The sequence below is a fragment of the Vidua chalybeata genome, chromosome 6 (assembly GCF_026979565.1).
Source record: "Vidua chalybeata isolate OUT-0048 chromosome 6, bVidCha1 merged haplotype, whole genome shotgun sequence".
In the NCBI taxonomy this organism is placed as follows: domain Eukaryota; kingdom Metazoa; phylum Chordata; class Aves; order Passeriformes; family Viduidae; genus Vidua; species Vidua chalybeata.
The window spans coordinates 35,592,115-35,606,827 of record NC_071535.1 but is presented as its reverse complement, the minus strand read 5'-3'; the positions used below and the strand labels follow the sequence as shown (position 1 = coordinate 35,606,827).

The window sequence follows — 14,713 nt, the reverse complement described above, 5'->3', positions numbered from 1 at the left end:
TACAAAGAGGGCTGCAGCTCTTTACCCTGAAAGCCAGAGTTTTGTCAGCAAGATACCATCATGTACCACACTCTTCTTGGCAGTTTTAACTTGTGCTGCGGTTTCTTTTCTTTAAATGGAAATGCCAGCAGAGCTCTCATACTTCTACAATACATGTGAGGATGGGGCTAATCAGATCAATTTTCCTCAAATTGTAAGTTAAGCCTACCTTTTGTCATTTTTCTTCAAAGACAGACTTTTTGCATGAGATGATACCTGTAGTTTCACAGTGGATTAAGTTACAGCCTAAGCCTGTTTCCAGAGCAGTGAATGTAGCTCAGTCTACGAGGCTGCGCTCCCTGTTACGAATCAGCATCACACCATGATTCAGGCAGTGAGTACCCTGTTGATTCCGGCCACAAGTGGCCAAAAGGGATTTCCAACCCATCAGGGGAAGTCTTCTAGTAAATACCTGCAAAAGGGGATTTCTTTGCTCTTCTACATAGAATGCTAATGCTGAGTGCTTGAAGGAGGGTGCTTAAAAACCTCACATTGCTTTTACACTGATTTGGGATTCAACCTAGACTTGTAGCTCAGGGCATCTTCTTGATTGCTGTAATGTCTGGTCTGTGCCAGTGCTGACTCAGGAGCTTGTCATCAGCTCTCTGATGGCTCCTAATCCCTTGAACCACATACAGTCTCTGCACCTGCCACAGAGCAGTGAACAAGTGCTAGAAGCGTGTCTATTTTGACCTGTCTGCATGAATTCTTCCAATGAAAGGCGTTAACTCTCCTGAAAGTCTTTTGTTTACCCTTGGATCATTGCTGCTCCAGCAACACTGTCTGCTTTGTATACTGTTTAGTGGTCTGATTTGTGTAGTCTACCTCCTACCGAAAGAGTCCTGCTAGCCATTTTTTCTCTGACATTGTTTCCCAGGCTGGGGAAAGTTATACAGTCTTCCTGTTGTCCATCAGGTGAAATTATGTATAGAAGTGAAATAGCTGTCTCAATGACTCTGGCTCTTGGAGAGTGTAGATATGTGTTTAGAAAGCTGCCAAGTTTATGTTAAAAAACTGAGAGCCCAGAAAGTTTGAGTCATTCTGGAGCACATCTGGAAATCCTGTTTTGCCTTTGCTCATGTTCACACCCCTTACATCATTAGAAAATGTTGTGCAGGGACAGATGCAATGGACCACTATGAGAAAACTGAATCTGCACATTCCTATACTTTCTGGCTTGTCATCAGAGTTTGTGGTAGGATTTTGAGCAGTCTGTTAGGCTTCATCTACGGCCAGAAAAGCTGTTCTCTATTCCTCTTGAATCTCCATGTCCTACCTTGATGCAGTTGCAAAGGGTGCATGCTTGTAACAATTAAGCACTTCCTATAAACTAGAAATTCCAGAGAGTGCAGCCTAAGGAGGAGCCTAGCCAACCCTTTATTGTTTAATGCTCAATAATTGTCTGACACTCTTGAATGTGTCATACTTTCTTTTGCTTGGATCTTCTGATGAATGTTATGTTAGCATCTTGCAACGTAATGTGAGGATGAGTGAAGCAGAATGCTTTATCTCTTCTGGGAATATGCTCTGGAGCTGATGGTATGCAGTGATGCTGGACTCTACTAAGTGAGGAGCCTGGTGATGCTGGACTCCATTAAGCACAGGTTTCCAGTTGCATCTGGGTATAGAAAGGAGAAGCAGACATTCAAGCAGCTTGAACTTAGTCCACTGTGCTCTTCATGAAAATCAGTGGTGTTGGAGAGTCTGTGAGGAAAGGGCATAAGGACAGCCAGGGGACTATGGACTTCTTTGGCTTGCTTTGTGACAGGGGAGGTACCACAGTTTTGCAACTAGCTCTGTCTTTGTTGCTTATCTGGCCTGAGGTAGAGAGTCAGAGTAGGCCAGTCCAGATGGGAGAAATACACACAAGCATGGCCAGGCCACAGCTTGAGAAGAGAATTATGCTGACTGGAGAGGAAGGCCCTTTTGGTGATTGTGTCTGTAAGATTGTCCACATTAATAGTGTTAGTGCAGAGTTTGTAATGCTTCCCACTTCCAATCAGCCTCATTCTGATCTCTTCTGACTTCAGCCTCTGCCAGCTATGCTGCCCTTGCTTTCAACACTGTGAGGTTTGGGAGAGTGCTGTCAGCATGAGGGGGAAAAGATACATAAACTGCATGTCATCAATGTCATGGCTGGCATTGCTGCCTAGATACTTCATCATATTCCCTGAAGGTTTTGCACAGATATTAAACAGAAGTGGCTGAAGAATTGAGCCCTGTGGCATTCTTCATGTCACAGGTCATAGAGAGAAGGAGCAGCTGCCTGTCAGGGGCCTTGTGGGACCTGCTGGAAAGGAATAGTACAGCCAGCTCAATGCAATTCTCTCAACACTTGCCAAGATACATAGCTGTCCAAGATGGTCTGCAGTGTTGCAGGCAACTAATAACTCAGGTGGTGCCTGCATGATTTCTTAGCCTCTGTTCAACTTTGTGAGAAGGCCTAAAACCTCGCTGGTGCTTTATTTCCAGACTCATTCATGAGTGTCTCCAAAAGGAGAGTATCTTCTGAAGCTGCATTGCACCACTGCTCTCATACCACTTCTTAGATCTCACCCAGTTTGAAACTGGATGGCAATGCTGCTGACATGCAAGTTCTGATTTAAAAGGTCTTTTTTTGGTTGTCCTTGCTGTTCCTCACAGTCTCAAATGATCTAAAATGTAAGACTAGAGACTAAATGTATAGTAAACAAAAAGTCCATGGTCTTAAGGAAAGCAAGGCCCACATTTTTGATTGTGGCTGAGGACCACTGCACACTGTAGAAGAAAAAGTCAGTTGCTTTCTGTTACATGACTAGTCATTTCTTCCTGTGCTATCAGGTTTTTACTTGCCTAGTCATGTAGTGAGCATGGCTTTACACGGGAAATGACTGGAATGAGGCCTGGCCTCAAGAACTGGAAACAATCTGGATTCATACTCAGAGGTGTCTGGTGGAAATTTAAGAACTGCACTTGAGGAGCACTGGTTCTTCATTATACACCAGTTTTCCCGGGGTAACGTGGACCTGTAATCATTGTTGAGCATGGCTGGTTATAGGTCTTCAGCAAGTGCTCACCTTCTCTGGGACTAACCTGAATTGTGTTAGGCACTGCAGGAAGGGCACTCTGGATTCTGCCTATTTTGTAGCTGTTGTAAAAGGTGTAAGTGCACTCAAAAATATGTGACTTTGCAGGATGGACTGCAAAGTAGTGGTGGAGAGCTGCTCTGCTGCTTTCAGGGCCCATCGGGATCCCTTGTCAGCACAGAAACATCTTGAACATCTGGAGTGAAGTCAGGTTCCTGGTCCTTGTTGCTAATTTATGGGTTTATAAGACAGGCAAGTTCTTGTGGTGGTGGCGTGTTGTTTTTTTTTTTTTTTTTTTTTTTTTTTTTTTGGTTTGGTTTGGTTTGGTTTTTTTTTTTCCCCTCATTGAATGCATACCTGGACAGCAGAGTCATGGCACTAGGTACTACACAGAGAAGTAGTAATTCGGAGTCTGCTCAGAAATCCTATGGTCTAGTTAGAGTTAGCAGGCAAAGATCGTGGGAAGGGAAAAATTGTTCCTCCCCAGCATTGTTATTAGCTGACCTGATTCCATGATAGAAAACCTCAGTTTCTTAACGCTTAAAAGAAAAGTGACCTCAGGGAAATCTCAGAGTGTGATCTTCCATGCTGGTGCTTGCTGTCATGGCAGTGACTACCTGCAAGGCTGCACAGAATTGCACCAGACTCTCGTGGCTGTCCCAGCACCCACAGAGCTGCTGGTGCTTTCAGAGTGCTCACCTCCCCGTTCACACCGAGCTTCCAGTGCTCCCAGCCTGCTGCTTAGTTTCAGTCCCACATTTTTTCACCAATAAAGAGCCCCTAACCTCTACTAAACATTTACCCCTCCTATGCAGCTTTGCAGGAGTATGCAATAGCATAGCTTGTTCTTTTCCAAGTCCAGGAGCTTTTATCAGTCAGCCAGAACTGGGTTATTTTAGTGTTCATGGCTTGGTATGTAAGTGCAAAGCCTGTGTGTATGCCAGCAGTGTCGCTGGCACGCCTGTCCCAAACATCTGGGGTTTCACCTGGGGCTCTGTACTGAAGGGCTGTGTGTTTTTTACAGTGTGCTGACAACTGTATTCTGTATTTCCAGTTGTGCTGCCTTCAGTATGATTTGCCTTCCTTGTCCAGCAGTTGTTAATGTCTGCTCCTTGCTTTTTCCTAGCATCTTTAAAATCTGCACATATGCTGATGATTTTGTATCATTAATATCAATCTAGACAACTCTGTGTGACCTCTAACTCCCCTGTCCAAAGGGAAGAATTGACCCTTGCAGTCAGTCACAGCACAGCACTGACTCATACATACTTTTCATAAAAATAATGAGGAAATTCCCCATAGTTTTTACAGATACTTTTTCAGGAGTTGAAATGGAAGTCTTCCATAGCAACACAGTTTGGGAAAACTCTGAAGCATGTAACAGATAATTAATCTTTTTTTCTGACATATGATACACTTTATAATATTATTTTTTTTTTCTCTTCTTGTATCTCACTTGCTCAAACTCAGCGGATCTGTTTGAGTTTCATTGGAGCTCATGTGCTTTCCAGTCTTATTCCCACCCTTGTCTGTTCTCCAGCTCCATTGTAAACCTCCTGGGAGGGGGCTTGGGATTTGTCCCACCTCCCTGACTCTGCAACAAGGAACACAATAGGACCAGTTTTTTTCCCTTTTTGCCCTGATTTTAATACACTTTCTGGTTTTTCCTGCATAAGATAAAACATACTGTGTTTAGATATGTAGGACAAAAAAAGGAAAAATATCGCTAAGTTTGAAGTTCTTTTAAAAAAAACTAACTGTAGTTTGGAATTAGTCAGAATACCTCCAATAAAGACTAAGGGTAAAACAAAACAACTAGGCACCCAAAAGTAATTTCAGGGAGGCTGTTTACCTCTGACATATGAGTGTCATAAGGAAATACCATTCCTTTACTTTCCTATATTTGATTATTTGTCACTTAAAAAAAATTCCATTTATAATTAAGGCCAGGGTAATTCCTCAAGGTCTCAATATCTGAATATCTTTCCAGTGAGTACTTAGAGACCTGCATTTTTTGATCATGCTTGCGGTAGTGGAGCCAAAGCAAGCATTCTTAAAATATGAACATGACTGAATACTTCTAAATTGTTACTTTTCTTTAAGGCAAAAAAATGCATATTTACAATCTTTAAAATAAATGTAATGAAACAGCTAGACTGCAAGATTTTGTTGAATGAATTTGACCCATTAGCTTGGTTGCTTCTCTGCCATCAGGATCTCAAATGCCCTTTCTCCCTCTTAGAAAAATCTGAAATTTACTCTACTTGATAGTGTGATTTAAAGCCAAATATTTTACATTTGAAGACTTATAGTTATTTTCAGTCTTAGAGCAAGGTAGAAACTGAAGCAATCTCCAGTCAGATCCTACATATGGGTTGCTGAGATGTATTGTTTTTGTTAATATGGATGCTTTGTGGTGTGCATATTCTAATGACTGAAGTGATTTTTGGCGTAAGGAAGACTTATGCAGTGGTGGCAGTTTTTTGTCACACAGCTATGCTTTTCTTTCCAGTAAACTCCTTAGAGTTAGAGAACATCCCTGGTTTAATATAGAAGGAATCTGACATAGCTCTGAGGAAGCTCAAGTGTTTGTGGAAAGAGCTGTTAATCTTTGATCAACTGGGGTCCCCTTGTTACTGACTTTGATTACACAAGTGTACAACTTTAATTACAGCTTTTAATAAGATTTCATTTCTTCCTAGTCACATTCTTTGTATAGTAGAGCAGCTTATCTTTTCTTTCTCCCCTGCTCCCCTTACCTTCCCCCCCTGCCTTTTTCTGGAAAAGGGCGTTTGAGGTCATTGCAGGGGATTCAGTGTCCAGAGGGATCCTGCTGTATGCGCTCTGCCCATGCTGTACCCTCTGCTCTCTTGCACACTCCAGAGAGCTCTCTCCTTCAGCTGCCCTCTACATATCCCTGCACTGGCAGCTGCCCAGGAGCTGGTGGTCAGCAGGGGAGGACAGGTCTGAGAGGCACAGTGTTCACACAGACGTTCACTGCTGCACAAAACCTCTGAAAAACCCTTAGGAAGTCTCTGTAGGCTAAGGATGTTCTGACCTCCCCATCACTGGATAACCTGAGACTTGAGTTCTGATCATCAGAATTGAGTAGGGGGAACTTGAGGTGTCTCCCTTGGTATTTGCTGCATTTTTGTTCTTCCCTAAGCCTGTGCTTATGGCCCCTGTCAGCGATAGGATATTGGTCCAGTATAGCCAAGATGAAGAGAGTTTGACTTCCATGTAGATCATAAGATACAACTGAGAAGCCATTTAAAATATGTGAAACACAAAAAAGATACAGATGGTAAAACACAGCAATTTCCACTGATTTGACATTCAGAGGTGTGCAAAATTTTAAAAGGCCAGTTGTGCCTATGGAAGAGGATAGTGGGGAAAACAACTAATGGAACAGCAAAGGGAGCTCCTTTTATCTCTGTGCATGCATCCCTTTGGCTCACTTGCTGTCTGTGCTATATTCTTTTTGCACACTAATGAATATCAGAGTCAGAGCAAGTTATGCCATCTATCACTCTGCTCCTGTTTTCTAATGAACTTATCCCTAACAGGTAGCTTTTCTAGCTATTCGTGTCAGGAGTGAATTTCACCTTGACAATAGATCAAGAATGAGGTTCAGCAGTGTGGCCCACCTGCTTTGCAATGCTCCAGCATGACAGCTGCTTTGTGTCCTCAGGGTAGCTTTACTTTGAAGCTTTTTCCTGTTTAGAAAAATTTGGAGGGAGGATTTTGGTAATCTCCAGCAGGCAGAGTTTTTAAACCTATCTCAAGGGAAGATGAAAATTCTACAGAATTTTTTAACAAACAGTTATTTATGAAGTAAGTGGCATTGTCTTTAGAACTGTTATTCCCACTGGGCTCCAGAGAAAAGCAGCATTTGCCATGCTGGATCTGACTGGTCGCTGCTGTAGCTGCTGCTCCTGGTACCTCAGGCTTCACTGTGGAAAACTCTGGAAGGCTTATGACAAAACATCTAGTCTGACCATTGCAGATACGGCTCTGGTTATTAACGGGTGTGTTTTCATGTCTCAGAAGTGCACAATAAGAGAGCTATGGTCTTTGCTCTTATGGGCTCTTTGGCACCAGAAATGCTGGAGCGAAGTTCTTCTAAACTTGGCTGGCTTTCTGGTTGCCTAAAACATACTGCAGTAGCTGCTGTAACATGGGATTGAAATGACTGGTTTGCTGAATTGGCTGGACAAACTACAGGGGAAGAGAAACAATCAAATGAGTTCACTGTGGTGTACATGGGCCTGACCCAAGGTCATGGGGCAGTGTGATTGCATCATTTGCTCATTCAGTAGCCACGCTGCTACTGAAAAGATGTGTGTCTGGTTCCTGACAGCCTGATCTTTTGATGAATTTGACATCACTTTCTGCATGATCTGCTTCATCAGTGTCTCGTGTCACCAACATTTGCATCTGTCCCGGCAAAGTTTTTCTGTTTGTCCATTTTTGAACCAACCTCATGTCTCCCTTTCCTACTCTTGTTGGAGGGGGCAGCACAATCATTCTCAGTGTGTGCCCTGTCTCTTTTGGCAGCCTCGGGGACCAGTTCTACAAAGAAGCAATTGAGCACTGTCGCAGCTACAACTCGCGGCTCTGTGCCGAGCGCAGCGTCCGCCTTCCCTTCCTGGATTCGCAGACTGGGGTAGCTCAGAACAACTGCTACATCTGGATGGAGAAGAGGCACAGGGGACCAGGTTGGTAGTGCTGTGTCTGTGTATGCACGTATATGTATGGAGGGCTGGCCACTGAGCCCTCACGGGGTTTAATTAATAGGAGCTCAAACCTGCTACAGGCCACACAGAAGAGAAACTGCCTAAACCTCTGTGCCTGCAGGGAATTTCCTTTGGTAACTGCAGAGAGCTCATGCTAATTACTCTCTCTCTATGCAAAGAAGTGCCTGACATGGTAGTTTCTAAGGCTGCATCATTGTAGCTCTTTTCATGCTATCAATCCCAGTCTGTAGCAGAAGACTCAATACTCTGCTCTAAGCTGCACTGGAATTACATCCAAGGTGGAGGTGGGAGTTTCTCAGATGAATGCTGAAAATAAGGAACTGTATTAGGAAGGATATAATACTGAAGCAAAATATAGGAGAGTCCATTAATGTTGTTCATGAATGTTGTTCTAATGATTAGAAATATACCTATAAATCCTGGTTCTGCTTTGGATAGGTTAACTTGGATATCAGTTCTGGAGCTGTGGTTCCCTTGGGTACAGAAAGAAGCTGGTAAATTTCCTTAAGGAGCTTTGGCAAATGCCTGTTCCACAGCTCAGTGAAGCTCAAGGGAAAAGAGCACTGTTATTTTTGTAGACTTTGGTCAGTTGTTCCTTTGTTAGACTAAATCCATCTGAAATCCATTTTTGAAAGGCAAAGGACAGTCACCAGTCACCAAAGACTGGAGATGTTGCTCAGACAGAAGTCCTTCTGAACCCCAAGGGAAATTTGGATATGTTGTAGCTCAGTATCTGACCAATAATTAGCTCAGTGAATGGACTTCTAACAGCACCAAAATGTATTTCTACCTTTTTTTTTTTTTCCCCTCCTTTAATGCAGCCCAGAGAATCCAGGCAGAAAGGGACCTGGGGTACATGTGGGCACTGGAAGTATGACATGCACACATGTGCATAAATACGTGCCAGTTCTCTAAACAATATTGATACCCTCCCACCTTCACCCTCCACCCCCTCAACTTCTAGATCTGAAATTATAGGAAGGTGAAGCATGCTCTAATCTCCTCCACTGTCTGGTTTACAGGAGATGAAGTGGGAGGAACACATAGGATATTCCTTTACCCTCCTGGGGGTAAGAAAACAATTGCTGCTTCTGAAAAGTGCCCAGCTGAGTCTTAGCTGAAACTTTCCTCCTCCTCCTCCTTCTAGGATATACTAAAGGAAGGGTCTTTGTGCTCCTCCTATTACTAAAATATCAAAAGTAGATTTAGTGTTGTCTTGCAGTACGACCAGAAAACTGTTTATATAATAAAATGCTTCCACTTCTGGTGCAGGAGACAACAGGTCTTTTTACAGTGTTTAAAATACCTGAAGAATATTTCAGCTACAAAACCTGCTGGGGTAATTCAGGACTGCTGAACAGAGTTCACAATATGGGAGTTTTCTAAACTTCTGGACTGCCCTTCTTTGATAGGGTTGCTTCATAACCACAGTTGAGTTTTTTGTTTCAGCTGAAAAGTCTCTAATCCTAAGAGATTATGCTTTGTATAAATTTCCTCCCTTCCCTTCCCTTCCCTTCCCTCCCTTCCCTTCCCTTCCCTTCCCTTCCCTTCCCTTCCCTTCCCTTCCCTTCCCTTCCCTTCCCTTCCCTTCCCTTCCCTTCCCTTCCCTTCCCTTCCCTTCCCTTCCCTTCCCTTCCCTTCCCTTCCCTTCCCTTCCCTTCCCTTCCCTTCCCTTCCCTTCCCTTCCCTTCCCTTCCCTTCCCTTCCCTTCCCTTCCTTCCCTTCCCTTCCCTTCCCTTCCCTTCCCTTCCCTTCCCTTCCCTTCCCTTCCCCCTTCCCTTCCCTTCCCTTCCCTTCCCTTCCCTTCCCTTCCCCTTGTTATGAGTAAGGTGCTGCTATATTTATCCTTCTGAACACAGTCAGAAGATAGATAGATATACACACACACATCCACTGTGTCCATAAGTAATGTTTTGTCAACAGCATCTTCCACAAAGACAGACACAGATAGTCTTGTGTGGGTCTCATTGGTGTCTGAACACGTGCAGAAGGAATCCTTATAACTGTTACAGCATCACACTAGGAACCAAGATGTCTTCATTCTTTGCCTTTCTCAGCCACAAGCTTTGTGGACTACTTTGAGCAAATTCATTCTGCAAATCTTTCCTTCCTCACTTCTGATAGTGAACTGCTTGGTAGCTTGCCCTGCAGAAGGGGATGGGGCCATTTCTCCTGCATGTCTGCACTGGAGACCAGTGGTGGGACCTTCTTCACAGAGTGAAGAATTCAAGTGAAAGAAGCCTCCTGCATCTGCGTTGGCCACCAAATCTAATGACTTTGTTGTTTTGAATTAGAATAATCAGTTTGAAATGAACCAGCCCTCCTCCCCCATATTTGCTTTTCTCTTTCTTGATTTTTATTAGCCCATTTAGTGCTCCCCTGAGTGTCTTTGTGTAATCTATTTCTTGTAGTATTATGGTGAGTCAAGGTATCCCTCTACAGTTTTAGCATGCCTGGTTTTGGTCTGTACACAATGTGCTTGTGCCCATACTAAAGGGCTCTGAAAATTCTCTGCCAGCCATCCCAGTATCTGTCTTGTGTGTTGTGCTCACTACCATTTACTATCCCTAACCTGAAAAACTAGATAAAGACAAATGGCAAAGCTCCAGGACCTCTTTTCACTTACACAGACTTGAAAAACAGAGACGAGTCAGGAACTCAGCATATTAACCTGAGTTCTTGCTGTCCTCTTTGTTAAAGGAGTCAGAAATCTCCATCTCATGATAAACAGTTCAGGGTTAATTTCACACAATACTGCACATAACTCCCTTCTTTTCCCTTCCTCCCCTGGCCTTTCACAGGAGCTTTGAGTTATGATTCTCCTACACTAATGAGATAAACAACATAACTCACTGCAGGTTCTGCTATTTCCTCTGTAAGCAAATGGTTGGAACCTTCTCTGGTTGCCCTATAAGGTACCAGAGAGAGAGAGACAACCCACATAGGGCTGAAGATGGTAATATGCACTATTCCCATATTCATTGCAAGATTGCCTTGAAGGAGCTACATTCAGGACATTCAGAACTGACCCTTTCCTTGTTGCCTCTCCTTTGTGTAAGATCGACACTTCATGTGAGCCAGCACAGAGACAGATGAGGAACAGGGTACAGAAATGCAGGTAGCATTGGTGGGTTGAATGAAGTGAAAATCTGGTATGTGTTTTAAGTTCATTGGATGGCAGTATATTAATGAACAGGTGTACTAAGAGTAGCAACAGAGAGCTTACCTGAAGGGTTGCAGAGGTGGATGTTGGATCATCTGTTTCTAATTGATCTACCTGTCACCCTCTAAGGAAGAGGCTCTCCCAACGCTCCTTTCAAGTTTATAGTTGGGCTTTCAGCATGTGTATTTGGCTTTTGCTGTCCTGGCTGAATCCAGAACTGCTCTTTTGTATAGGAGCTCTCACATTAGCAACTATTCCCCCAAAAGCAAAGAGGATCTTTGCTCTCCCTGTCTGGGACAAAAGCTGTGGTACTTATTCCTTCAAATGGCTCCTCTGTGGAGGCCTGTGCAATGGAGGGCTGATTCTCTGTCCTACTGCTTTGATCTGGCAATTGCCATTTCAGTGTTGCCTTCAAGTCCATGCACAGGACCTGCTGAGAAAGGGTTGGGCTTCTTGCCTCCACCTCTTTAATTACTCAAATCAGAGCCAGGCACAGTCCACCTCATCATTATTGCAATTGTTTGTAGTGGTTAATGTTTGCAAAGTGGCATGAAGAAGGGTGTCCAAACACTGTATAAGTGCTAGTTATTCCCATTTTTATTTCCAAACTGGTCTTAGGCAACCTCTTCTGAAATGTGTCCTTCTTGGGATGTGCACAATGTCCAGCTTTCTGGCCATCAATGAAAGAAGGGCGTGAGAAGTCCAAGTCGAATAGCATTCTGTGCCCTGAAACAGCCAGAATCTCTGCAGATACTCATCACTTGGCCATACTCAGGCAGGATGCCATAGATGCTCCAAGGCCTTGGAAGTTGGTGGAAGTCAGGGGTCTGAACTGACATTCCCAACAGTTGAAATATTTAAAACCAGGAACTTAGGTCTCACCTGCAGAATTTGATTAGCACATTCCCTCAAGGTGAATTATGTTAATGTGTCTTCCTCCCCACCCCCATGTAAGAGGATATTGGTTTTTTTTCATTATCCTCATTTGGTATGGTGAATTGCTTTTGTTCCCAAGCTGATATTCTCTCCTGGCTGCTTCAGAAGAGAGGAGAGAACTCTTGGGCCATCCTCCTGCCCTTGAGCTGTTCTGCTTTATTGGCACCCCTTTGATGCTGTCCAGCTGTTCACTGTCAGTACAGTTTCAGATATAGCAACACCACTCCTGTTCTCTCTCTTATGTGGTCTTACCTGGTTTTTGAGGACAATGAGTCTGGAATTGAAGTCATGCTTTGTAGCCCCTTCAAGACAACAGGATCAGCAGAAGGGCAGAGGAGCCAAACCAGAACTGGTGGACAGAGAGGGCAGGAAAAGCAGAGGAGAGAATTAAATTCCTCCAACTTTTCTTGCTGGGTATTTGTGTGTGTCATGACTATCTGGGGCAGTTGAGGATACTTTGAAGCACTTGTCAGTGTGCTTCTGTGCCCCTAGCAGCGATGCATTCAGCCCTGCTGTGTCCTGAATGCAGGAGAGAAAAGTATGGCTGAAGGGTGTCTGTAAGGAAAGCCAGGCAGCTCGAAACCCAGTGATGCCAAATGTGATTTAAGGGAACATGCAGTGATAGAAACATTATTGGTGTATCTCCTCCCTCATTCAGAATATTGGCATGAGGAAGTAAGAGTCAAAATGAAGAATTGGTATTCAAACAAAAGTCCAGAATGCAAGCAAAAATATGGAATCAGACCTCTTGGATCTTGGTTTGCTCCTGTTTGGAAGACACAAATTTCCTGACCTGCCCTGTGCATCAGGGCCTCAAGATTGAAGTCAGAACTTCATCTCTTCTCTCTCAAGGGGCTTTCTCTGCCTGTGGAGGAGGCATCACCCTTGTGACCCAGGAGAGTCTGAAATTCTATTTACCCTGAAGAAATCACAAATTATTTATGTGCAGCTCTGGTTTCAGTGAACTGAGTGAAGTGTCTAAGTAAGACCTAGATTCTCTATAGGCCTGATCCCAAGAGGTACTGAAGAGCCTCAGGAGCACTGGATGCCTTGAGTGTGTAGCTCTGCCTCATGATTTTCAGGATTGAACCCTCCAACAAGGAGATGCTGGAAGGGCAAGAACAAAGATGCTAGAGACAGTGCTTGTGGTTTACAAACTGAAATGTGATTAATTTTTTGCCTTTAATCTCCAGGCCTGGCCCCAGGTCAGCTGTACACATACCCAGCGCGTTGCTGGCGCAAAAAGAGGCGTTTGCATCCCCCTGAGGATTCCAGGCTGAAGCTGCTGGAAATTAAACCTGGTAAGTGTTTGTTTGCCTGCCTCTCCCGAGCTGCAGAGCAGCTGGCATACATGCAAACCTGGCATTTAGACCTTGGACTTTATCTTTGCTGCTTTCCAACCATTTCTCATTGCATCTGTTGCATCTTACTTGATTTGCTGTAACCATAACCACCAAACCCTCTGCATGCAACTCATCCCTTACAAAAATGTGAACAATTTGTATTGAATGCAGGGGGAGCTGAATTTACCTTCTGTAGGGTTGAATCCTGGCTTCTATTAGAAAATTTACAAGGATGTAAAGAATCAATGTATTACTTACTTTTTCCTCAGTGCATTACTAATACAAAGTCTCACTGGCCTCTGCAGCCTAATCTTTGTGAAAGAGACCACTGTGTGTGTGAAACAGTAAGTATAAGATAAGATTTTTCTTGGTAGGGCTGGTGACGAGGAGTATGACCAGATTATGAACAAAAAATAATAAAAAATAGGGAGCATATGCCACATTTGTGTATTTCTGTCTGACTGTATGTGTACATATGCTATTCTTTCATTTTTCTTATCCTTGCTACTCTTCCACAATTAAACTGTGTGAAGTGATGAGTCTGGATGCTGAATGAGTGACTGTAAAGCAGATGTGGAGGAGCTGCAGCTGTGTCAGGTAGAGCGTGGTGTTGTGCATTCTTCCTTGCAGTTAGTAATAAAGGCTTGCTGTCTCTGGGGTCAGCTATTATGAGAAAGAGGGAACACATATACTCACAGCTGTATGTGGTTTTTAAGAGGTGAGACACTGTCAGTATAAAAAGTACAGGAGAAAACCCCCAAATGTAAATTAGAATATTAAAAAAACCTGTTTGACAGAAGAAGGTGCCTGGGAACTGAGCTATGCTCAGCAATACTGATGACTTTGCTTCTATGCAGCAGTTGGTGGAGAGAGAGGAAAGAGCAACAGAGACAAGTTCAAAACCCATTAAAATCAGAGGCAAAATTCCTGTTGATTCTGGTAGAAACAGTTTTTGAAAATTTGCTACCTTATGTATAGGAGACATCAGTGGAGAGTTGGAAAAGAGGAAGAAATCCCTATAACCACTCAGTTGGGGTTCAAACCAAGGGCAAAATCTCAGCCAGAAAATAGAACTAGACCTCACAGCAGAGCTGCTTAGAAAGAGCTGATGAAATCAGTCACGTACATTGATGAAAATGAAACTGGACTCTAGGAAGAGGATGATGTTGGCTCATAGAAGCGCCTGCCTTAGACTTTGTGATGATGCCAGTACTGCTGTGCCTTGGTAATTTTGTAAGGTAAAGCAGTAGGGTACAGTTTGACTCCTTTTTGTTTGCATTACTCTTCTTTGCTGTACTCACTGAATGCCAAATTAGTGCATCCCACATGCCACAGGGCATGAAAGGCAATTACCACAAAGTTATCAGATAAAGAGACCTCAGCATGTCTGTCTCTGTGTTTTTTTCCCTG

The 14,713-nt window shown here is 43.5% G+C and overlaps 1 protein-coding gene across 6 annotated transcripts in view; it reads left to right on the top strand.

Annotated features, from left to right (window-relative positions):
• The window catches only part of DPF3 (double PHD fingers 3), a 154,716-nt gene that overhangs the window by 59,054 nt on the left and 80,949 nt on the right, over positions 1-14,713 (top strand). For all 6 annotated transcript variants that reach the window (XM_053945331.1, XM_053945328.1, XM_053945330.1 and 3 more), the window contains exons 2-3: positions 7,662-7,822; positions 13,154-13,261. In XM_053945331.1, coding sequence (XP_053801306.1) covers positions 7,662-7,822; positions 13,154-13,261 — 269 coding nt within the window. The remainder of the gene's footprint in view (positions 1-7,661; positions 7,823-13,153; positions 13,262-14,713) is intronic.